Source organism: Pezoporus occidentalis, unplaced genomic scaffold, assembly GCF_034315485.1.
Source record: "Pezoporus occidentalis ecotype Australia unplaced genomic scaffold, CSIRO_AGI_Poc_V1 ctg7, whole genome shotgun sequence".
Classification (NCBI taxonomy): domain Eukaryota; kingdom Metazoa; phylum Chordata; class Aves; order Psittaciformes; family Psittacidae; genus Pezoporus; species Pezoporus occidentalis.
In genome coordinates, this window is record NW_026916052.1 from 4,052,114 (window position 1) to 4,079,280 (window position 27,167).

Sequence of the window (27,167 nt, forward strand, 5' to 3'; positions counted from 1 at the left end):
TTTTTCATACTTACAATGTTAATCAGAAATTATACAGCTGCATCTTCAATGTCACCAAATGTAGACATTCATTTGGCTGCTTACCCCCAAATTCTCTCAATTGTTATTATGTCTCCCCACAATTTATACATGAAAACCTAGAGTAGCTCCTTCATTTATTTACTTATGAATCCCAAAGTCAGACATTTCCTCCTCCTATGCACATCCCAGTTTGTTAAAACTGGCACCCAAAAAATATAAGATCTAGTTCGGGGGCAGGGACTCTTATATTCAACAGGCAAAATTACTGGAATTTCAGAAGTCAGTGACATAAAAGTCAGAGACAGTTATCTAGGGCTTTTGTTTTTGATTTCTTACAGCACCTTCTCCTAATCCCTTTAGACACTGATTAGAGAGCAGTCTTTACAGTCCAGTAATTTCACTCCACGTTAAACACACTTCCCCCCTCCCCATTTAATTTTTGACATTTTAAAACGAAAAACAAAAAAAGACAGTTCTACATATTTTTGAAGTATTCTGTAGAATAGACGGTAAAATATGTTTTCCAAATGCTCATTTAAGAGAACTTACGGATTTCATTCCTGAGTTCAACATTTATGTCACACCACCATACATCCTTAGTATAAATGCGTGTCATGCTTTCACACAAGAAACGTATTTTAGTAACACAATGTTTCTGCTGAGGCAAATCAAGACTGCCCTGTTTCTCTGGAGTGTCCAGTGTAACAAGTAAACAGTTTAAACCACAGCACTAAACACTCCCCCCCCCCCCCCCCCCCGCCAAGGAAAATGAGAAAAATTTAAGCTGAAAGTTACTTGGAGCACACATGTAATCATCCATCATTAAAAGCCCATTTCTACAGTAAAAAGGTATCTTGAAGAGAATTACTACAAATTCTAAAAAAGATGAAAAGCCTTTTTGTTTTAGGGGAGGGAGGGATGCAGGAGGGAAGGAAGGTTGCATTATGCTGCAGTACACTCTTATATTTCCTGTTTTTCAACAGCTGTAAGCTCACCTAAATGCTGTTTGGAATGCATTCCCCATAACTCACTACACCGGGACACAAGTTTTGCCATACCCATGACAAATTCCCTAGCTCCCCACACCATGACAGTCCAAGAAGGCCGTTTTAAGCTAAGGATGCAACACAAATAGAACCTGTGTCTGGGTTTATGCAGTTACAAGTCAACATTCATGCTTCAAACAGCAGTGTTATTTAAAAAAAAAACAAAAACAATCAAACAAAAAAACACCCAACCAACAAAACCACCAAACTATGTAGTGAACAGAATTGAACAGTCACTCTAAGCACATCAACCCAGTAATTCCTAATACAAATGTAGATTTTTTGATTAATACAAAAAAAAAAAAAAAAAAGACAGGCCTCTCTTCACGGATATGTATTTTAAACGCACTACTTCACCACTAAAAGGTAAGCACTGCACCACTTTGGAGATGGCAATTTCAATTGATTTTGTTAGCCCGGTGCTTGAAGCAATGCTGGGAAATAGTACAGACTTAAAACCAGACTAAACCAAATGAAGATCAGACCACAGAAAGCAAGCCTCAAAGTTGAACAAAAACATCCATATAAGGGACTGCACCTATTGACTTAAAAATCATTCAAATCCACACTTGAGGAACAGCAGATTTCCTGCACAAATTCCTGAGTGCTAATAGTTTAAACAGTAGGAAGTTTAAGAGACTGGTTGAGCAGATTTGAAATATGATGACAAATTCAGAAGATAATTCACTACTAAATTTCAGACAAGATGCGCACTTCCAGCTGAAACAGCCAATAGTAAACATGTTTCAGATGACAAAGATCCTTCACATGAAAGTGTAAGAAGTGTTACCACATACCACACCGCAGTTCTGTTCTCAGAAAGTTGGCCAGGGAAACAGCCCTGCCCAAGACTTTTAAGCTTCTTCAACCTCCTGCAATTCTTTGCAAGGTTTTGTACCTGCATGTTTTCAGCATCTTCCATTGCTGTCAATTCTACAGTTCAGTATTGCTTTTTTTTTTTTTGTGAAGAAGCAGGGAGAAAAAAAGCCTTAAGGTTTTGCCTCCTTTTTTGAATTTATTTATGTAATGCTTTGTAATTTTTACTTCAGGCTTGTAAATAAATCTCAGAGCTCATATCCTAAAAAAAAATGTCTTTTTGTCATTTTTCTCAGCCTGAAGATAGTAACATCCCTGAACTCATCAGCAGTCATATTCACAGATAACATCGATAGTGCCAGCCGTTCAAGTGCCATCATAATACGCTTCAATCTATTCAGTCTATTTCTGCTACTATCAGATTCATCTCTATTTATTGGTTCATTTACAGGACTTGGAAGTCAGAGACAATTGCTGACTACCACATTTGCAGCCACAAGCCACTGAAGTGCATCCTCTACCACACTGTGCAGAATTTGATCTTCAGTCCATAAAGCTCCAACCAGTCCACAACCAGCAATGTCAGTTGTGGAGAAGCAGAAGAACAGGACAAACTTCCAGTAGCAAACTTACTGAATTTGTGCAATTGCTCAGGACATGAAATTGAAATTGAAATCTGCCAGGTTCTTCTGCAAGAACATAAACAGCCAATGTTTTGACAGAAGGACACTTCTACAAAGTTATTTCTAAATACAAATATGCCAAAATGCATTGTTCCAAAGAGACAAACTGGACTCTATCGTACTAAGACCTCTTTTACACATTCTGAGACAAAGATTTAAGAGAGTAATTTTTTCTTCCCCCCAGTGAGATGCAACCAAATTTCAAGCTTTCTACTCAATGGTCAGGTGCTCTTGCAGAGCTCCTCTATGCTTATCAGTTCTGCTCTCTGGAATAATGATATTAATGAAATGGAAGTTGAATTCACCAAAGAGTTGATCACTGGAGGCGTAAGTTTGAACAGAGTTCTTTAAACCCCAGTACTGTACTCTATAGCCATGAAAAGGGTGAGTAACACCATCAGATGGGTCTAGTACCGTTATAGTAGTCTGGAAAAAAAATGAGAAAACAGATGCCACCCCCCCCCCCCCCCAAAAAAAAAAAAAAAAAAAAAGAGAAAAAAAAAAGTATTTTGATAGACATTTCATGATAAAGTGGCTTTGTACTCTTGTCTATTTAGCCACACCAGGACATACCTGCTTACTGATCAAGCTCCAAGGAGTATCAAAATCCATAATTACATTATCATTTTCAAATACTACAGATAAAACGGAGTGAAACTGTACTGCCTAGCATGGCTAAACTCTTTGACACACACCATAAATGTTACACAACACCACAAATCAGGCAGTAAAAATAGCAGAGGATGCTATGAAACACAAAACAGCAGAAAGTGAGGTCACTTCACCAGTGGTCCAAACACTATTTCACATAAAAGTCATTGATTTCATCCTCTGAATCCACATGGTAAAGCACTGCAAAGCACAGTTCCATACTATTTACCCAATTCACTTTAGAACAATGAATTCAGCAAGTAGATGGATCAAAGAACGTTTTTCTTTCTACAACACTGCCTGTAAGCCGCCCTATGAAATTTAGCCGTTAACCTTTAGCTGGAAGGTTGAACTTTCTGGATGGTATCATCTATTTGATAGTTGTTCACAGACTGAATAATTAACTGGCAGCTGACAAGTCAAATAACTACTTCACAGAAGTAATCCCTTGAAAAATAGTAAGACAAGCAAGACAGCCTTTCATTTGTCAAAAAGAATCAGAAGACTTACAGCCAGTGATGTTTTTAGTGACCAATGAGAGAACAGTATTAAATAAAGGGTTACCTTCGTAAGCGTGATAGTTGTAGTAGGCAAAGTGATTCCTTCTCCCTGGGGTTAGAAACACATGCAGAGGACCCAGGTGAAGGCAGCACCAGCAGGACAGATACCATGCAGAACATGCGGAAGAGGGCAGGAAAAGAAAAGACAGGAAAGGGTGAAACTGTAGCCAGACAACACTTACTCAATTTATAAGGATGAAGTGTATTAAACTCTTTCAACTTTAGAAACTGCACAGAATATAAAGACATCAGTACTACCAAGCTACTGAATGAAACAATCCCTATTGTTTAGAAAAGCGACAACAAGCTGTTAGAAGAAAAACATGAACAATAGGTCAGTCCCATGGGCACCATGGCAAAGGCCTAGTACACAGTGTTGCCACCTGTGGCATTTCAGATTGTTTTTCCTCTCCCAGTTAATGGATGTCTTGTTCCACTGTTCAAGCACAACATTTTAATACTAAAGCGACTAGGCTCCATGAAGAGTTTAGAGCACAAGAAAAGAAATCAAAAGCACTATTAGAAGAACCCAAAGTACCACTATGCAAATCAAACCTCAGCATATAGAACACAGTATAAAATACATTTAATAATACATTCTGCGTAGTACTAATTTCATCTGGCTAAAAAACAAAACAACTAAAAAAAAACAAACAAGGAAAAAAACCCAACCAAACACGAACTAAACACACCACACGACTTGGATTTTTAACCTTTTCCCTTTTTTGTTGCAGTTCTGAACAAAAGTTTTCAGCTCTAACTTCCAGCCTGGTTTCCCAAATGGTGAACAACCAGACTTCAAATTGTAAATCACCTCTTAGGGTACCTGAGTGTACTCAAGTTACACTTAATAGGAAAAAGAGCTGCAAATAAATAAATCACCACAACTAGAAGTCCATATCCAAAACTTTTCATTTCTATTGTCTTCATGTTTCAGAATAGAAGTCGCATGTGTTTTATCATCCTTTCTTGGTCTTCCAGTGAAAGTTTTATCTTTGAAAATCTAAATACCTATCTAATAATGTATTTTAGATTATTAGATAACTAGAATTCTTACCTGGGCTTAATTCTACCAGGTATGGTAGTTTCTCAGGAGGAAGGCAAGAGCCATAGCCAGACCCGTCAACTCTTTCCTTCCCCTTTAATGGCTTTCCGTCAGTTATTTTCTTGGATTTCTTTGGGATATAATCAGGAGGCCGCCTTTTCAACTGAAAGACTAGTATTCCTGAAACACAGTATTATACATCCTTTGAATCTCACTATCAGTGAACAAGCACACATCAAACATTTACTAATTTATGAATGTTCCACAGGATTACTTTCGGCTTACTAAGTTCCTGACATTTCTTTATGTAGTTATTTTTAAGTTAAAACTAATGAAAAGATTAGTAGCAGACTCCTCCACAATATGTAATTTAAAAACTTTAGGATAAAATGTAAAACTCTTCTATTGATTAAAGATGTAGTACTATAAACTGTGCTGAATCAAACAGTAAATAACTCTAAAAACACCTAGTATTACAAGTGCCTGAAAACAAAACACTTTAAACTCTTTCCAACCCTAACTATTCTATGATTCTTACATTCCCATTTCTTACTTTACAGGGGTTCCACACCAAGGCTTACAACACCCACGGCACAAAAAACTCTTAAAGATTTTTATACTTACCTTTATCACTAGGCCACTCCCTGAATATCTGCAGGGGACACTCATCATCATCAAGAATAGTTTCTTTAGCACCTTTATCATCACAGTGCTGAGCACCAGGAGGAAGCGTGACCTAGAAAAGAACCATTACCAGTTTTTAGAGCTGTTAGTAGACAATTAGAACAGAGAACTGATAGAACTTCTGATTTTTTTCTGTTTGCTTGCTTATAACAAAAGATAAAGTAAAAGGATTGAGTTACTTGAAAAGCATTTTGCCTTCAAAGAGTTTTTCCAACCATCTCTCTTGCCACAATTAAATCACACTTCCCAGAACACCAGATATATTTAAAAAGGGAAGGAAAGCAAGTTACATGTAACATAGACAAGTTGTCTAAAGAACCAAAACCAAGTATACTTTTGGAACAGAAATACAGACTGCTCATACCTTTTACAGATATATCCTGACAAAACAGTGGCAGGGAGAAACCTTGGTTCATGAGTTCTGACTCTAAAGGAGACATAACCTGTGATTTCATGCACATTTGCATTACTGCTCCCCACGGTGATCAAGCATGAAAAACGATGATAGCCAGTATTACACTGCATGAGTATCTTCCAAGTTAAAGACAGATCTTTCAAAGGTGACTAAAATAATAAAATAGTTTGTTTTTTTTTATACCGCATTTGTGAACCCAACGATACTACTTAAATTCACAGACAGCTCTATTTTAAACAAGCTACTCAAAATTATTCCCATCTCGGAACTATGACCCAGGTAGCACCTTCTGGAGTGATGCACTGCTGGCTACTGCACCCTTCTGTGCTGCAGCACACTCAAGAGACTTTCCACTCTTATTTATCACCTCCTTTCCACACCCATTTTAGTCTTAATCAAGTTCTCACAGATCCACCTCAAACATCCTTTCATCTTCTCCCAAGCAAGGAAACAAGTACATGTAAGATCTAAAGTATGTAAGAGAGTCATTTGCCTTTCCCTAAAACATTTTCTATGCAAACCCTGGCTAAACATAGGACTAATTAAATTACCTGTAATTAGATTTTCAAGTAGACAAGATATTATAAAATAAGGAAAACATTAAAATGTATAAGCCAAAGGGAAACAGAAACACATCTATACTCAAATCTAATCTTGCCAAACCACTCTTTTCTATTTTGTGTCTCCAATTTTAAAATCAATTATACCTACAGGATAATTTTGACTAGCTAATTAAAGTAACAGTGTTTCAAGCCTTACTCAAAAAGCAACGATTTTTAAATTCCAAAACCCTAGTGACAGAAGGCAACCAGTTGCTACACAAGAACTACATGCTATGTATGTGTACCAGGGCTGATCAACACTGGACTGGGGAGCAAAACAAAGAAAAGCCAAACACAGTGAAGTAAAAGGACAGATGAAATACATGCAGTGCTACTACTTGACCCTGTTACTACTTTTGCCTTGGAACTTGGATGAGCATCTGTACTTGGGTACTGGTCTCAAGGGCAGCCCCTTGTCCTTCTCAGACAGTTGCATTCCTCCCTGACTCTCAGGAGGCACAAGCTGGTAACTCAGCCATACCTCACTTTAAAAAGTGTGTGACCTAACCTGTGGAAAGACACAAACCACCACATGTGAGCTCCTGCAGGCGAAGAGGGTTCTAGCTGTGAAAAAGTCGTTCTTGAAAACATCTGTTTCAGGCAAATGCTGTCTCAGTTTCACCCACAAAGCTGAATTTCCTACATTTTAGAATAAACTTAAAGCATGGGAACAAGTTTATATTATGATTGGGTTTTGGCTCATAGGTAGAAAATTGCTTTAATGTTGAGAAATAGAAGATGCAGCAAAATATCCTTTCATGAATTTAAATCCATGCAGACTGCTGAGGCCAGGAACACACACTTTACTGATTTCTGCGACAACACAGGAAATGGATATTGGTAAAACCGGCTTAGGATCACAAGTCCTGGAAGAGACTTGAAGTCTCTTCAGTCTACCAACTGAAACAAATGCATAACAGATGATTCAGAAGAACATACTCTGCTTCCTCATAATTGCACTAATTAGCATATACTTATAAAGTCATTCCAATCTTTATTCAGCTAAAAATGCAATGAAACATGCACAAAATACAACCTAAGAAATTTAAATTAAGTCCACAGCAACTCAGGACCTAACTTTCAAGGCGTTTGCTGGGATAAACAAGAGAAGATAATACTCAAATACTTAACCCTCCTGTGGTCAGTATTAACTACAGATCAAGTTATCAGACTGACCCATACAAAAGTTACACAAACACACAAGAATTACACACACACACACACACACACACAAAAAACCATGCTATAACATGTCTTCAATAAGCTATTCCATCATTTTAGTGTTTTGTGTTTTTTTTCTAAATGAAAAACTTAGATTCATTTTATGTTTTAATATATTGACTCCTTCAAATGAACAAACCCTCAATATCCCTTACAGATTGGGAATACAGGCTCTGCACATGCCCTTGGGGAAGAAAAAGGGGGGGGAGGGGAACCCAAAAGAAAAAAAACCAACCAAACAAACCAAACCAAATCAAAAAATCCAAAACAACCAAAAAATTGAACTTGCTACAAAAAATATTTAAAATCTCATGTCTGTAATCTTTCTTTCTTAAGCAAACACACCCAAAACTAACTGTTATGAATTGTATGGTTTTGCTTGACATTACAAAAGGTTCTTTATGCCTTATTCTCAAGTGAAGAGTAAGAGTATGCTTAATCAAAAGTCCAATCAAAACTCTACTTTTAAGAGTTAACTAGTTTGCTGTGTGATCAAGTCTTACGCCCTAAGTGAATATGTACAGATTGCGTGAAAGACTGTCTGATTAATTTGACAACTTGAGATATGTGCAGTGAACTCCCTATTATTCAGGAAAACCCAAGCCAAGCAAACTGAAACAAACAAAACATATATTGGAACAAACTTGTATTTACTTGATTATATAGAAAAGCGTTTTACAGGTAGGCATAAAGGTACAGCCTGGTACACTGCAAACCAGGGTACGAATACAAGCAACTAACAGGAAACTGCCATTTACCATTACAGTTGTCAATGGTAAGTGTTAAGAAAAATTCTTACAGTGCTCATCTTTCAGCTGAAACTTCAAAAGTGAGTGAACTTAGAGGAACTTACGCAACCTTATAAAGGTTTTGTCATATAACTATCTTAACAGTTAAGTAAATGCCAACTGTTTAAGTCTTATTTGAAGACACTTCACCTGCCACCCGAAGAGAACAAAATATTTAAAAATCCCAAACTGTAGGAAACTGAACTTACACACTCCACTGAACACTGTTTTAAACCCAACAAATAAGAAAATAGGAACACGTGCAAAACAAATCTGTCTTCTGTGGAAAATTGTGAAGTGCCAGAAGAACACAGGCAAAAGCCCCACCAGGGGTAACGAACAGCTATGAGACTTCAGTGTAAAGGAGTACCAATGGCCATGACACCTATTTAGCAATGTATTTGTGAGTTTCAAAAAAGGACAAACAGTGATGAAAGACATAAAGCTAAAGCTAGGACACCATAATGTTTTGAGCAAGAAAAGCAACTCCATAAAATATCTGATAAAAGTGGATTTTAAAAGTTAGGTTACAAATATTAAGCTTGATTAATAAAGGAAGGATTATCATACTGAAAATCCAAGCTCTCTATCAGCAGAAGCAAGAGAAAGGCCAAGTAGATTTCAACCAACTGCAATGGCTTACGGTAAGCAAAAGAGTTATGTCTTCTGCACTTAAGGGTATAAAACAGATCTGCTATTAGCCTGTGAAGATCACCCACGTATTTCAAATGTAAACATAAGCATACAACTCATGTCAGTATAGAAGCTTACTACATTAAGAAGATGTGCCACTCAGAAAAGACAAAGTATTTTCTGGAAGTGCTTTCCAGAAAACTAATTTAAATCAATTTGCTTCACAGCAAAGATTTTGTTAATCTTTCTCAAGATCAAAGCAACATTCCTCAGACTATTTTCTACATTAAACATCCTCACACAAAATTAGAGAACACAGGAGAGAAGATAGAATCACCAGAACCACAGTGACTTGCAATAGCTTCCTCGTTAAGTGTGCAATCAGTTCACTAAATTCCATAAAATGTAAATATTTCATAATACATCATAATACCCTCTAACTAAATACTGATACAAAACTATCTTCCAAATTCAGTCACGTCTTTGCTGTAACCCAGAATTCTCTCCAACCAGCAGAAAGAAAAGCATACCAATTCAGCAGCCTGTTTGATAAGATCAATGCCTGAGAATCGTTAATTTCAATTACAGAACCCACAATATGAAGATAACTGTCATAATTAAAACTACACATAAACACACTTTGCAAGCAAGAGTAAAACAATTTTAATATGCTGTGTCATGAAAAAAACCCTATTACTTAGAAAATTCTTCCTCTCTATAATAAAAACCTATGTAACATTTTTTCTGAAGTTAAGTAAAATTAACTTTCACAGTTGGGACCCCAATTATGGGTTAATGAAGACAAGGATAAAAAGTCCAGAACTTCATTAAAAGTATGTCTACAACTAAGACAAAACTGTTGAAACAATAAAAACTAAGAACAGTCCACTGTTACAAAAGTACAAAAGCACTACTACTGTACAGTTCCCTTATTACTAATCAGAACATTAGAGCAACATGACAATTCCCAGCTGATTCTACCACTAGAGGCTGTAAGCACAGAGAAATTAGATACTAAGGTTACTCAAACATATCATAAAACACAAATTGGAAAGCAACTTTAAGACCAAAGATATATCCACACCCTTAGAGCAGCTAGAACGTGTGGGAATAGAACATAATATAACCTTCTTTACTGTTTTCCAGTGTCATTTCAAGCACTGGAGAAGGGGCAGATGAAGAGAGCACAGTATCACGAGAGACGAAGATTTTTACCTTTCATCATTTTAAGGAGTAATACATCCAATTTCATTGAACAAAAAATAACTGGTAATGTAATCAAAGACTGGACTCAAACAAGGATCAAATGTTTTCAGGTCTCACTATTATTCTTCAGAAGATATGGACAGACGTTTATAACCTTTAGTCAGTACTGTCCATGGGACTGCTTGAATAAAGCCGTATCTCTAATAAAACAGCAATTCCATACAATTCCTTTAGAACTTCTAAACCAATTAAATTCTGAAAACAGGTGTAAGTTTCACTTAAATGTTTAATCTTTTCTGATCTGTAATGAGGGTAAGCTACCACTGAAAGGCATAAGGCAACAGCATGTAACATACACCTTTTATAACGGAGCTTGCCTCAGCACTTTAGTCTGTTCGCTTTTAATTCAGGGGAACAGTTCTGTGCACAAACAGCACTAATTTAGGTATCTGCAGGATTAACTATTAGTTTATACATCTGTGAACCATAAGCACACTTCGTGGTATAAAACCACAGCACCAAGTTCAGAAATATGTTGCTTTCGTTCCTAATGTTTATCCATGTAGCAAGTAATAACTTTGCAATATTGGAAGATTTAGGTTTTAAAAGCAAAACCTCTGACAAATCACTTCAGGATAACTGAGGCTGTCAGACTGAATTATTTTTTTTTTTAATGAAAAAATGATAAAAGAATTAACAAACAAAAAAATCAAGTATGAAGCACGAGAAGATTGTGACTCAGTAACTTCACTTACACGAGCAATGCAATAATCCTTTGGATTTTCCTTCTCCAGACCATATTTTTCCAGTGCTTCAATAACTGCAAAGTCTGCAGTATCCGTAGTGGACAGCAGGATTGTCTTGTACGGTATATTTGGTTTTAAACTGTCTGCATAAATTCTCAGTGTCCCACCTTGGAAACAAAATTTAATTAATAATGCTACCAAAGAATAAAAAGACAGAAATATAATAAATGGCAGAACATAAGAACAAACCCCTTCAGAAATCATTTAGTCAATCCACTAATACAAGAAAAGTTACATAACATCCCTAAAATAATGTCTTTGCCATTGGCAAAAATCTCCACCAATGCTTTCCTAATTTCTCCAGCAAGTCTTTTCTCTAGTCCTTTACCATTCTTTATGCTACCTGAAGTTAAAATGAAACAGACACAATGACTGGATGAAGAACTGACCTTTCCCCAACCTGACAGCAAGTTTGCCCTGACTTTCAAGAACCTCTCCCCTCTTTAAAAAGCCCATTTAAGATTTCCCTCAGGTGATGTTTTCTACACCTGCAACTCCCTCTTCATTACCCCTACACAGAGAGAATGCATCATTGGAAGTTTTATCAGTACTGATATTGTTTCATTTATTTAACACTGATGTTTACACAAGCACTGGTTTTGTATCATCACCCCCAAAAACGTGAAATACTTGATCATCTATATCCACAAGATCTACCAGAACCCTCTGTGCAGACCTGAACAATCATGCCTTGCCATCCTGCATTTGTGCTACTGATTGCATTTTTACATTCAGGTCATTCAGCTTATTCTTAGTAAAATGAATGACATTTATTTCACAAAACTTCCACAGTTTGTCAGTTTAATAAGCCTAATTCTGTCCTTCATTCTTTCCCAGTTTAGCACGGTTAGCAAGATTTCTAGCATATTCTCTTAAATCAATTTGCTCATCACTGAAAGCTTTGACGTGCACTCAGCACAGAACACACTCCTGTGGAATGCTACATCTACAAATCCTTCATTCAGTTACATCACAGATTAAATCAGCCATGAAGTACAAAAAACACTGGAGAAAGCAGAAGTCAAATCTACAGACGCTGTTTGCCTTAAAAATACTCTTTTAGTAAACAGTTTACTGTTCAGAACTTAACCAGAAGAAACCTGAGTACCTGAGTCTGGTCTGCCATCAGAACTGCGAAATTCCTGCATTCTCTTCTCCAGTTTTTGTTGTCGCCGCCGTTTCATAACCACTTCAGGATTTGATATTGTGCGAGTGAAGCTGGTCTCAGGCATATCTTTGTAAACCTCAGCTGCAAGGCGAGAATTCTCACTGCCAAGTTAGTTTAAGCAAACAGAAAAAAAAAATCATTATTAACATCTTAAAATACATATATCCTCATCATTTCATAAAAGATAAATGGCAAGTAGAATTCATACACATAGGAAATCAATTATTGTAAGTTGGTTTCTACGTGAACTTTACTTTTGCCAGGATTACCACTGTTCATGTACCCTGTTCACCTGAAATAGACAACCACCATTCTAAGTATTGATGGTTGCTAGGTTTTGACTCCTAAAGAGCGTGGGGGAAAGGCCTTAAAGAAACTTTATACTGTACCCCTAACTTTGTTCTGATTTACAATACTGCAAATCCTGTGGAAGCAGTTAGCGTGTGCTTGCAGCTCATGCTTTTTCTTTTCCTAATGCACTTAAATACAATTTTATTTTAATTTAAAAAAAAAAAAAAATCAAGATCAAGCTAAGTAACACCGCAGAATACTGAAAAGGTCATGCTGACATCTGAAACAGACTACAAACATATCCATGCAGAGCAGTACTACAGGTAAGAAAAACATGTCAGCCAGTTAACTAATTTCTTTCATCTCTAAGAAATCTGTTCTCAATTACGATCATCACTGACTTTCTGGGTGTATTAAAAATACACCATTAATGATTCCCCCTCTCCCCCTGTGTATTACATATGAAATCTACAAAATCTGGTACAGAGACTAAGCTTAATGTAGTAGATCTTTCTCAGCTTTCTAGTTCTTAATACAGTTACTCATGCCCGACTCTTGTACTCCAGTTTTCTGTACAAGGACTAATGTATGTCCTGCCCCATCTCAATAAGACAGGGCAGATTTGGGAGCAAGAGCTGAAGAACTCGGACAACCGGCTACCAAAATACATCTCAGAGAAAAGCAAACTGAGAGTCAGGGGATAAGCCAAATGCAAACACCTACATATACTAATTTTTCTGGCACAAGACAAAGCAATCAAACATAGTCACAGAAATAAACCCACTCTAGAGTAAATGCTCAAAATAAACATAGTGCAGAAAGTCCATGTCATCAAGCATGTCAATTTCTGTCCAAGGACAAATAGGTGGGAAAAAGCTTATTTCATGCTTTAAAAACAAACCTTGTGGCAAAATGTGCATACAAACCACAGAAATTGCCATCACATATTTTGGTTTGTATGATATTGCACCCACATCAGCTACTATTGAAAGAAACAACTTATTTGTTAGACAGGATGAATCCTTTAAAGTAAGATGCAGGTTACATGAGCTGATCAAAATTTAACACACTTACATATCATCCCCATGAAGAAGCCTATCATCTTTATCTGATGCTTGTCGTAACGCCTCCTTTTCACGCCTCTTCTTTTCTTTTTTTTCTTTTTTTGAGAGAGTTCGTTTGAAATTCTGAATTACTCCCTCTTTTTCTTGTTTTTCAGGGCCATTGCTCTGAGCCTTCTGAAATAAAGGAGTTTAATACAGCTGCCATCATTCTTAGTCCAATTAAATGTTGGTATCAGTTGTAACTTTCCAGGTAAGTCTGATTAAGACATAGTATCACCAACACAAAAACAATAGTTCAGGCAACAACACTCCATTACACGGGGATGGGACTAATACTCTCCAGAATAAAACAGAAGGCAAAAATAATTTCAAGTTCCAAAGCAGGTATGGACTGATTAAGCATCTTGTATGCAAGAAAGCAAAGAAAAAACAGAAATGTACTTGAATAATGCTTACTATTTCACCTTAAAGATTAATTGAGGCTGCAAACAAATTTCTGCCTCCAGCAAAAATACTTCACAAAACAACACTGCACTTCATCTGTTTTCAAGACAACCATGCTGGAGCATCAGATAATAAACTACAGAAGGAAAAACATTAGAGAGGACATTTCCCCTATGGTTTATTTTTTCTGAGTTGTCCTTCCAGTGTTTTCTTCTCCAACTCCTGCTCCTTGCACACACCTGCATCAAAAGATAACTATAATTCTAGGCTCATTTGCCTTCTGAAGATAGAAGATGAGAGAAAGATGATGTAGGGTTTGTTTTTTTTTCTATCAGGAAGTAAAGAACACAGAAGAAAGACTGAAGATTACTTAATTCAATGAATAGGAATAGCAAGTCTGGTAGATGTAGTGGAAGACATCATTAATTTTCTCTCCTCACCTCTAACATGGATGCATCCTGCAGCCAAAAATATAGTGTAAGAATAGCTAGTTCATATCCCGATACCCAACACACCTTTACAATTAACAAGTTCTAATTCCAAGAGCAAAAGGAATTTAGTGCTCAGCCCAAGAGGAAAAATTTATCTGAAGATAGCCCACACAACAGCACATTTTCCAAAGATATAAACTCCTGAGTTAGATATATATATATATATATATATATATATAATTATCTGACTCCAGAAGCCAAAGTCTCATCTAATTTTATATTTCAATTATTAACATATAAAACCCCCAAACCAAAACACTTTTGTATGGCTCATGTTATGTACCTCATTTTGCACTCAGAAGGAAAAAAATCCCAAAACAAAACAAAACACACCTCCCCCAAAGGGAAGAGTCTCCCAGCAGTTTTGTTAAGAAACACCATGTTACCTAGGGAGGTAACAATTTTTAGTTATTTAACTCCCTCTTGCACCCCCTTTTAAAGGCTCTGCAAGAGGCAGGATTGCCCCCCTAGGTGTTTGGCATCATATACTATTTCAGGAGAGTTTTAATTCATGTTAGAACAAAGCAAGCTCTACATTCTCTGGGTTTTACATGCTCCAGTTCTAGACAGCTATATGGATCAAAACATCACAAGCCATTTGAAAGATGCATTGCTGATGTGTTCCATCTGAATGCTGTGCTGTGATGGTGCATTTTAAGTATTTCAGAAGACTAGCTCCAGATATCAAAGGTCAGCAGCAGCAGTTATTCTCAGGAATTAGGAAAGTAGTAATTATGTTTTGCTATATAAGCAAGTCCCACACACTTCAAAGCCACTGTTATCACTAGCATACTCCATAAGAATACTCACCTTTGGAGGAAGCGTATCATTTTCATTCTTGAGAACAAATCTTCCCTCTCGATCATCTTTGTTCCAGTTTAATTGTACAACAAGAGGCTTCTCATCCACATCTAATCTTCTTTCTTCTTCAAAAAAATGACAAGCAGTAAGTTACTAAGCAAAGATATTGAGAAACAAGTTACAGGTCTTAAAAAGCAGAAGGCTTGCTAACAGTGCACATCAGCTGATGTTTCCCTCAAGTACAGGGACAGAAAGTCTAGGGAGGTAGAAATGCATGATCCCTTTCCAGCAACCAGCCTATGTATATTCCCTCTAGCTACATAAGCTGAAGGTCCACATAAAATTGTCTTGCAAACCTCCTTTGTCAGAACTAAATATGGGAATATAAGATGATCACTCAGAAGGAGAAATTACATCTACAGTTATAATGTTTCAGACTTTATAACTTCATGAGACTTCCAAATTCTTGTTTTCCTTATTTTAAATTTAACCAGCCTGACTGTGGCCCAAGAATTGCTATTCAGGAAAGACTACACAAAAATAAACCAGACCACATAACGGCTTTTTTCTTCATTTCATACATCTACTAGACAATATTTCATTTAGTGCACTATACATATTTTAAGTATATGAAAAAATCTGAGAATGTTTTAAAAAATTAAACAAATGCTGCTATTTATCTCCCTTCTAGAAGTAGGTAGGTGACACTACATAAACATAGGAAGACAATGTCATCTTTGCAGTTACATTTTATTTAATGAGAAACACTCCTATTGGATGAGGCACCTCCCTTATAAGCCACATTTTAAACATCAGGAACTTGGTATGCAAAGGGAAACATTTCATTTTGACTACTGGTATGGTGCTACCAGATTTTTAAGGAAACCTAAACAGAATAACCACATACTATTAATTGCTTAAATTAGTGATGACACATGCACTTTTTCCTAATACCATGCAATTTGTTTGCATCAAGTCATCATTCACAGACTGGAAAGTGACGCATATGCCAATAAATTTCCATTCGCTATCTCAAATTAAATAATTTTCAGTCTTTCAAAAGCAAAATTCAAGGGAGTTAAACCACTTGTCTAAGCTTCCAAAGTACAAAAAAAAAGTGCAAACAATATGCTAGTTTCTCCTACTCCTGTCTCCACCACTACCACCTTCCAACTAGAATCTTTCTACTACTGGGGGAAGACAAATGCTAGCAGGTTTAGATATCTATGTTGTTCACAGTTAACATGAAAGGATCTGTTTAAGAAACACAGTGTCTTCAAATAATACTGTGTTGAACTTTCCCCAGAAGGAAAGTGCAGGAACACCAAAGAACTGAGGATGTTCTCAAATTGACACTCCTATTAACCCATTATAAATTTAGCCCTTACCTACTAGTGCTAAAAATATCAATTCTAGCAACAAATTAACAGGATGTCAAGTACAGCATTTAATAGAACATAATCAAAACTTACATAAACTGCAGGCCTGATACGAGTACTTACATTTCTAAACACCTCTCCCCACATAACACTTAGTAGCAATATATTTAGGAACAGCTACAAAAAAAAAAAAAAAAGACCCAACTTATATGGTTCAGAAGCTGATGGTAAACATACTTTGGCTGGGGTGGGCAGGAAAGTGGTGTGGATGCAGGCAAGGCTTCATGACTCAATACTAACCTCCGCTGACGTGCACCTCGTAAAGCGAGTATTTAGGGGACGACAACATTCGCATGTCCGGTCGAAACTTCTCTGCGAGAGTTTCTATCACATCTTGAGTTGTGGCAGTACTAGACACACGGATACATTTTGTTGCAAAATTTCCAGCTGCTTTGTCTTGAAAGTAGAATCTCATTACTCCATGAAACTCTAGATCCTGTAAAGAAATAAAAATACAAATCTGAGTGCTGGCTAACAGTAATAGCGTTCAGAGTCCTCCAGTAATTTATTAGTTATAAATATTTAATGAAAATATGAGATATTCAAATACCACGCTGATTTTCAAAATTTTGAGGGCAGTCGAATTTACTAACAAGGACACCATGAACTTGGAAAGGGAAAAAAAAAAAAAAAGGATATTCTGTAAAAATAAATCAGGTACATTCGTGGAAATATTTAAAACTTGGATCTCTAAATACTCCAATTTACAACTATTGTCAGGTTTAGCAAAGGAAAAACTTTTTTTTTTTTTTTTTTTTTTTACCCAGACACACGTCTTGACACTAGTCTCAATATATATTGTTACCCAGAGTAGGCCCCTATATTCCACATCTCTAAGAGCACAGGCTAAATACGCTCGAGGAACAGCAACATGTCTCAAAGAAAACAGCTGTCACAGAAGAAAAGCATCATCTTTCTCTCTTCTTTCCCCCCTGCATGAGCTACTCGTTCTTATGCTAGCATGCTGGTCTCAGAAACAGCCTGTTCAGGAACATACAGAACAGCCGGTTAGTCCTCGGTACAGCTCCCTCTGTACATTCTGGGAGAGAAGAAAAGCTCCAGTTTCAACACAAGGTGAAATGGAGGGAAGAAAGGGACTGCAACTGTTAACCAGGTGGCTACACTACAGCTGCAACATCAATCCATTCCAACTATTGTAAATTCACATCCTCAAGATAAGTACTTTAGGGATGAGAGCACCCTATTCTCCTCATTTCTTGTCTTTGATTATCTATTTCAACTTATTAATGAATTATCCATACGAGGATTTAACCCCTCTTATGCAGAAGACTTCTGGAAATGCTACCCACCACAGCAAATTAGAACTTCCTTACTATGTGTTCTTGCTAACGCCTTCAGTGACCTCCAAAAGGCACAACTTTGTTTCACAAAGCTCTGTTGATCTTTCTACAATTTATTCTAATTACTATGTGCCCGTGGATTCTGTACACTGCTGTAGTTTCTAATCTGCACAGACAACATCCTGAGTAAAGGTTCTTTTAATACCTGCCTCACACTGCATTTATATCCGATTACTTGAAGGTGTCGAGCTAAATAAGGCATTACATATCACTTAAGAATATTACTTCATCCCTCACTTTCTATGGAGTAATTGGACAAACACTGCTTGGTTCTACCAATGCACTTCCATGTTGTTCAGCTGCTCTCTAAACTCTTACCAGATGCTGATTTGAGAGCATTCCTCTAATAAGTCACCCATTGAACGTTCCTGGCACAGCAACCTTTCCAAGATTTTTAACAATGAACACATTACCTTCTGAAATTTTCTTTTATAAAGTGATCATCCTGTAGCCCTATGGTTTGTGGTAGCTTTACTACTACTAATGTGCTGAAAGGCAGTTATTATTAAAGACTTTCACAATTTAAAACTCAAATTTGTTTGTGCTATCTTGCACTTTTATATTCTGCTTGTCAGATTTTACATCGTTACAGCTTTCCTCATTTGGATACTACTTCAGCTTTCTAATAACTATCTCTGCCTGATGTTCAGCCATGCCAGCTTCCTTTTGCACTTCCCTTGATATTCGGCATGCTTTTGCTCTGTACCTCCAGCATGGCATCTTAATTCTCAGCAGGTGGCAAGTACTTTGCTACTACTAGTTGCCTCTTTCAGCTCTAACAAGCTTCCCTAGTGTAGCTATGCTGTATTTCAAGTCAGGCTGGAAAAATCTCGTAGTTCTTGTAAGAAAAGTGAATCTAAGTACGTTACAATCTCTAGTACAGGTAACACTTTGAGCCACATCCCACACGCTCTTTTGGACCAATTAAAATGGTTGCCTCTTTTGTAAATACTCCTTAACCATAAATGCTTCCAATATAGCCACAGCTATTTTTATAAGCAACTTAAGGTTTTGACCCACTTGTTTGATGGTTGCAAAAAACGATGACACACAAGCTTTCTGCAGAAGTGTCATGAAGCACAATCATATCCCATTTATAACATTTATTTCCCTTTATACAAGGTTTTCACCAATACTATCTCAAGGTACTGCTGAAACAAGAATTAGGAGAGAACAATGAGTACTCTACAAATCTCTTTAAGGTGTTACACACTGTGAGAATTTCCATACACATATAAGGTTCTAGTTTATTTTTTTCCTTCTTTTAAGGAGAGGAGATTATTTTACTGAGGATACTCTCCATTAGCAATGCTTTTATGCCTATAGGTTTTAATTCTTCACAACAAAACTGCAGAGATTCAAGAGCAAGGGAGTGCAACACAGATCCATTCAGAGAAGATACAGAAGTATTAAATTATTTAAATACAAGTGTTTGGTGATATGGAAGTAACCACTTCACATTTCAAAAAATTAGGAAAGTAGGAGACTAGAAAAAGACACATCCCCCCCCACACATACACACCTCTAGTCTTCATTATTATTATCATCATCATTATATATGATTTTTATGCATGTATATATAGCTCCAGTATATAGCTCCAGTTCAAGATACATTTAACTTCCTGGCCATGGCTTAGCAGACCAGTAATGCACACACACACACAGAGTCTGATGCCACCACTCACACTAACACAATAAGGTAGGCGCCACTCAAGTTCCAAGTTATCTCCACTCTAACTGCATTAAAGCACTCACTTTTCAGAGGCACTTCATTCCCAAACTCACTCCACTCTTACATATCTGTGTCAAGACTGCCATGTCGGTTCACTGCTGCTTATATTATGGACTTGTTTCATGAGAATAGACTAAAGAATAAAAAACACTTGTCCTAAACCAAATAGATACACAAGTATCTGTTACTGCCAAACATGTACTTGTGAGTGGAGAAATCTATACAAAACATCTACAAACCTCTTAAAACCATCTTTCTCTAAAGATGAGAGTTGCCATTTATAAATTACCAAAGAGAAGTTAAAATGTTTTTTTGGATTCCAAAAGTGACTAATTACATAAGTGTATGTATTTAGTTCTTTCAGCTCCCCTAGGGAGTTGATACGCATATCACAGGCAATTTTAGCTTTCTCATCTAATCACATTTTTTATATTTCATGTATCTACTGTGCAAGTCTCTTGACTCCTTATGTAGGAATGTGAGGACACAGAACTGTCTTTGGCTACACAAGCACAATCAATGTTAACAATTTTTCAATTCTGATCACCTAGACTGCAAAATGTATTTTAAAGAAAACCTAGCGGAAGTCAGCTCTTTTTAGGTCTTTCAAATCGTAGGGCCATTTTCCTCAAATACAAAGCCTAAATGGTTTTTTATCCCTATGAGAAATTGGTTTTCAGAAGCGTTCCCTACTTAAAAGAAGGTTCCAACTTACATAGTAAAAAATTGCCAGTTAACCACTATTTATTGTTTTTACAAACAAAATTACGACACCTCTTCATCAGGCACAAAGCCCAGTGATTCAACTATTCAACTAGTTCATTACGACTTTCTACATAAAGTTCAAAACTAACAGATTAAATGTTCCAAAAGTGTGTCTGGGGAGGGGAGGAAGGGGGAATAAACACACATGAAAGCATCAAAACGGCACACTAGAAACAACACTTTGACAACACAAAAAGAATTCAAAATTCTATAGAATCTTGTGAAAAGCTTTGATGAAACACTCTTACAAAACATCTGTGGTTTCAAGTGCCATCACCCTCCTCTGACACTCTTCCTGATGACCTCAGACCATCATCAGCTGAAAGAGTACTACAAAAGCAGGAAGCAAACAAACTTTAATACATAACAGTGTCACACAGATCACTTAAGCCACATTTAAAACTTAAAATGTGACATACAAGTTTTCAAATGAATCACTGCTTCAGCAGTGATTCCTGTTTCTCAAAATAGCTTGTTTGATCTTTAAAACTTGCTCCCAATTACTTACTATCAAGTAGGTATTCCTGCTTTAAAGCAGTAACCAGTAATAATCAAGATAATCACTCCTCTGAAGTTATGTTATACAGAACTGAAAATACATAAAAAAGAGAAGAGCATCTCCAGCTTCCATCTCCAACTATGGGGACTGGTTACATACATATAGAAAAAGTGTTAACAGTTGTAGTTAATACTTTGGTTATTTGAAAATCCCCACAGAAAAACCAGCTCTCTTCCAATTGTCCCATGCTTTTTACACAAGAAAATCACAGTCAAGCAGGACTATGAAAAACAAGTGGAAAGCAATAAAAAGACTGTGCTGTAAGCAAGGTCTGGAAAAAGCCTGCAACATGACACAATGGGATTTGTAGCAGGCAAACCTGGACTTCCTGAAGAATCAGAGAGGCTTCTGCAAACAAAGCAGTTGTATCCAGGAGCAGTAATCCATAGCCATGCTTACATACGAGAAAGGAAACCCCTCCTTTCAAGTGTCAGAGGAAGCAATGAGAGCATTATTCCAATGTGTAGGGCACAGCAATGAATGAGGAGATCAAGACCACTATTCCTACATGCCAAGCAAAGAATACCCCTAGACTTTTAAACTACTATCCCACACACATCAATCATAAACCAATACGTATTTCAATACTTAAGCATATTACACACTATTCATTTTGTGAACTATTCAATCTCTTGCACAGTAGAGAACATACAAGTTTCCCTTCAAAAAACCTCATCTGTAACCCCTCCAAGAGCCTATCTTTGATCTCTTTTAGCTGCATTGATAACATTGTTTGCCTTACAAGCAGCATTCTGCATGACTGCATCTAGAAAATACCAAAGCCCAGTGCTAGGAATGTTACATCTTTCTTCCTGTCCCATTCAAATTCTACAGGCAAAATCTACAGAAGACTAAGTCCTAAACTAAGCTGCAATTATTATTCAGGTACACGTACTTGTTGCTCAGGAGTTTTGCTAATAAAATATAAATCACAATAAACCCAATTCACAGCACAACACTTAGAATTATAGCAAATACATGTTGCTTCCAAATGAATTCAGGTAACAATAGTGATATAGCATAGATAGATATATAGATATAACAGTATTATCACTGCAGGATATTCTGAAAAATTCATCTAACATCTTTGTACCTGATCCTTTGTCAGCCTACAGAGTAAAACGGAATTGCTTCCTTTGCCTCTTCAATAGCTATAAATATGTAGCAAATTATGCAATTCTAATGAATAAAAAACAAAAAGATAAAAAACAAAATTAAAAGACATAAATCATACAAGATCTAAGATTTTAAAAGCCTAAGCATATTAAATCACTAAGGGAGTAAACACTGCAATTACATCAGATTCGGGTTTCTAGAATACATTCTCAGCAATGAATTCTCAACCTGAAAGTAAAGGATAGACAGTATTTTTGTACACAGACTCTACAGCCAACTATTCAAAATGAATTCTGAATAATCTTTAAAGAAAAAAAAATGTGTTAACTGTTATATCCTGTTTTACACATAGAGGAGAAAAGCAATGCTTTTGCTGAAGTACAGCTTTTCAGACACCTTCAAAAAGTGCAGCTTCAAGATTAACACAATGCCCTAAATGGCTCCAAGAGAAGTGAGGAAGAGCAATAGAGATGAAAAAAAAACCAGCTCCTATAAAAATATTTTTCATCAGCTTTATTTCCTCTTCCAAACCTTTGACACCTGGATCAACAAAGACTTTCCACTACAGAATGACTCATTCCACCACAATTTACACACACAGTAATGTTCACAGAAGCAGGACCAACAGATGAGCTGTCAAGAGAGAATTATCAATAATCCACAACAAAAGGAGCATAACTAAATGAAATCCCTTCTATGTTCCTGAAGGGGACTGCACCGTTAGGAACCAGGCCCAGTAAGACATCAAACAAAGCCTCAAGATCAAAACCCAAGAGGTACTACAAACATATTCATTATATAAATGCAATGCAAAGTCAATACAAAACCCACTATGGTACACAAATAAAATCTTAAAACTACAGCCAAAATTCATGTCTATAAACATAACTACCACGTACTCTAAAAAAGGATTCTTTCATAAGTACAACTTGAATGCCCCTGTGAACCTTGAATTATCACTGATGTACATATTTCAATGATCAATAGCAAGACTGATTAATACAGTAAGTCAGGATGAAACAAACATTACAGTAATATTGAGTATTTTCCTGGTGAGTTACACCTCAATTCAAAAAATTAAGCTTCAGAACAGACCCATTTACACAAGGTAGATGAAGCAGTATATTCCCTGCCGACTTCAAAACAAAAAAAATAAAATAAAGTTGTTTTCAGAATCCTATTTTTGCCAAAGCCACCAGACACGGTCTGCAGCCATCACCCATGCTGCATTCTGAAAACACTTAAGTTTTCATCACCTTCTACAAAAGATGTTGTCATACAAGCAACATGAAGTGTCTTCAAGCAAGATTTATGACTCCAGAAGCAGCTACCATTACAAGAAAATCTGCCAAGGGTGATCCCCAAAAGCATTACAGGCTTAACCTTCTAACTCGTTAAGTTTCAAACCTACAGTAAGTGATCTGCAACTCACAGCTACTGTCTGCCACCTGCAGGCTATTTTTTGTTAGGCTGCGCTAGACAGCATCACTTTGCATTTTCTCTGGTTAATTGTGAAAGGTTATTATTGTTCTTACAAAATGATGTCTGCTACAATTAACTAAAAAACATATAAAACCAAAAATATTTTCAACAATGAGGACTACTAAGAGTTCTGCAACTATTTAATCATTTATAAACTAGACTGCTTTAATTCAAAATGCAATAAACACACCCATAGGTTAAATCATACCACCTTTTATAAACTTTATTGATGCTAGTGCAACTCAGTGATTCTCACAATACCATAATACTGAGGATCTGGTGATCATTGTCAATACACACTTTGAAAATATACCCCGAAAAATGCTTAAAAGATCATCATTTTATTACTAGGAACATGACGGGAAAAAAAAAAAGTTCGTTGACATACATTCAGTGTATCAAAATACCCTGATAGAGTCTCCAACAACAAAACAGAGATACATGCAGTGTTCAAATGTATCTGAAACTAAGTAAAAAGCCAGTCAAAACCTAAACAAATCCTTCTTTGAATTAGTCATGACATATTTAAAGGCAAGAGGAAAAATAATAAAAAGTCATGATCCTCAAGAATAGATCATTTCTAGTATTTACCAACAACCTGTCACTGCTGTGGAGCTAAAAGCCAAATATTTATGAGCAACTCCAGAAACTTAAGAGGGGAAGAATTAGAAGTACAGACAATCCACTATGGCATCTTTCAAGTATGTCTTAGAAAAAAACTTGACGTAAATCAGAGCTCTCCGTATTATTTACTGTGTTAAAGACTGTTCCTTTTAAACAGTCTGATTTGGAGGAAGAGGAACAGTTTATTATATCCACATCAAACCAAAACACAGGAAAACTGTAAGGAGGAGAATGAAAACACTGGAAGTCTGATTTTTCACTGGCACTGCTACTTGTCAACAACCTGCAGAGCTGCAATCCTTGTATTTAAGCATCAATCAGGCCATAAAAAAGACTGCCCTTACTTTAACATTAGAAGTGTAGGCACTTCGAAGCAACAGAAACTCTAGCTGCTGCAGAAAGCCTTTCCTCATGCGGAGACACTCCCACCTCTTCCCTTATGCCAGACACCAGCATCCTGCAGTTGTACAGCAACATGAATCGGGTTAAATAACTCAGAAGGTGGGGATTTCTTCCCCTCCTCCACTCAATGTGGAGGAAACTGGCAATACTAACAGTTGAGAAAAACTGTCCTTCTTCTGGCACCTTGTATTAACTTGAAGGAACCACGAACGAGCAGTCTCTACCAAGCTGGCCTATTAGCACGTTTGCACTGACCAGCACATACCAGACCCTGCACAGAGATTTTACAGCATTATAAGCCAGCAAGCACTTCTTTTTATTGTTTCAGGCTATGCTGGCCTAGCATACTGTGAAGTCTTTGCACAGGTCAGACGAGCACCAGATCAGAAGGGAGCAGAAATGTAGGAGCCTGGCAGAGGCTAATAGTCCCAATGAGCTAAGTGGAAATTGTGGCCTGCTACAGGAAGGGCAAATCTCAAACATTTTTAAGACTCATTCCACAAACACATCCAGAAGAATAATCGTATTTTTTAAAGTCACAAACTGAAGCTTAGAATACTGCAGTCTTAAGGGCATTTCCTTAACAGGTATACTACAAGAGCTGCTGGATACTGATGCTACACAGCAACAGCTCTACAATTAAAAAAAAAAAAAACAAAAAACCAAATTGTTTCCTCTGTGATACAACTTTGGTAGAGGAACTTATTAGGAATAATCCTAAAATCCACTAAAACTAGCAGAATGGTATTAAGAACAAGCATTGTTTCTTATAGCTGTCCTTCCCAAAACTGATCATAATTTTACTACAAGTGACACAAATCAAATTATTGCTAACATTTACCTCCTATGCGGATTCTATAGTATCTAGAAGTACACACACCACGTAGTGCAAACTAAATCTCATGTCTTGTCTCTATATGACCACCTACTGTGGAAACTTCACATTCCTGCCATGGGCTGAAGGTTCAAACAACCAATAGGTCAGTCAAAACCCAAATTTAACAAGCTGGTACCCATCCATAGGCTTATACCAACCAACACACAGCAGCTTAGAAACCACTCTCACTTCATTTTTATTTGCTCTCAGTACCTGTGCACTACAAATACAGGACATAAACTCCCACTGCATGACAAAAAATGTGACAACAACATTCCTTTAAATAAACAGCTGTCTGGGCTAATTTCTCACAACTAGTGCTGCATTTTTACCATTTCACTATCAGGTTTTAGTATGATGCAACAGGCTTTCAAAAGAAGCCATGAAGACAGGATCATTTTACATAATGCAACCAGGGGTCACGTCATATATTTATTTTTCTGCTCACACAGCCAGTAAAGACTGCTCCAAAGTCTACTCTGCAGTGATTAACTTGTGTTACGTTAGGTTCTTCCTCCAGCGGCATGAGCTGGAATCTGCACCATAGAGGGTTAAGACACCCAGCTACACTGACTGAACTAGAAAAACAAGGGTGCTATCTGATACTCTGCATGCAAGTGCTCTGGCAACCGGGCTAATTAGCCAGGAGTTTAAAGAAGGAATGCTAACAAGGCAACTAGGAAACAAGCACCTGATTCTCCTAGAGGAGACAAACTGCAAGAGGAAACCTACTTGGGGGGGGAACAAAAAAAACCCACAACTAACAAAAAATTTGAGACTTTAAACACCCAAAAACCCTGCAAAAAAAAAACAACAATCAACCTCAAGGCCAAACAACAAAAAAAGAAAAATCAAAATCCCGTACAACGGCAAAATGTTCTCAGACCCTTACCTTCACACAGAATCTATTGACTAGACCCAGTTCCCAAATGTCCCACTACATCCTCTGAGAAATGGCAGGCTGACTTTAGAAACATTTTAAAAAGAGCAGAGAATTCACTTGTTTTCGAGAAGACCTTATTGTAGCTATGAAGAGTAATATAGCCAAACAAAATGTAAAGAGGATGCTATCGAGCAAAATGCAAAACAGGCAGGGTGACATGGGATGATTGTGCAGGTAAATCTGGGAGGGAAAGGGGTCCCTAGCAAAAGAAACCCCTCTCAATCCGAGTTCTCTTGTTTACACCACTGTCAAGAGCTCACTGCCAAACTGACATTGCTAAAGGTTTTTTGCAGGTCAAGAGCTTGCCAAATAGCAATGTGATAACATAGGAATTGCACCAGACTGTTGGCAGGTTCATTAACCTTATTACCAATTTTACTACCTCAGGAGACACTGATGTGCAACATTTAAATCAGTTCCAGTTGCACAAT

The 27,167-nt window shown here is 36.9% G+C and overlaps 1 protein-coding gene across 26 annotated transcripts in view; it reads right to left on the reverse strand.

Moving 5' to 3' along the window:
- The window catches only part of AFDN (afadin, adherens junction formation factor), a 113,991-nt gene that overhangs the window by 62,436 nt on the left and 24,388 nt on the right, over positions 1–27,167 (reverse strand). For 14 of the 26 annotated variants that reach the window (XR_009969091.1, XM_062641813.1, XM_062641815.1 and 11 more), the window contains 8 exons: positions 17,116–17,311; positions 15,446–15,561; positions 13,711–13,874; positions 12,286–12,446; positions 11,127–11,284; positions 5,447–5,558; positions 4,835–5,002; positions 3,782–3,826 (listed from right to left, as the gene is read on the reverse strand). Coding sequence is in view for 25 of the 26 variants with exons in the window: in XM_062641813.1 (XP_062497797.1) it covers positions 3,782–3,826; positions 4,835–5,002; positions 5,447–5,558; positions 11,127–11,284; positions 12,286–12,446; positions 13,711–13,874; positions 15,446–15,561; positions 17,116–17,311 (1,120 nt within the window). In the remaining variant the exon portion in view is untranslated. Of the gene's footprint in view, positions 1–3,781; positions 3,827–4,834; positions 5,003–5,446; positions 5,559–11,126; positions 11,285–12,285; positions 12,447–13,710; positions 13,875–15,445; positions 15,562–17,115; positions 17,312–27,167 lie in introns of those variants that run through there. The other 12 variants (XM_062641818.1, XM_062641814.1, XM_062641823.1 and 9 more) reach the window with 3 other exon arrangements.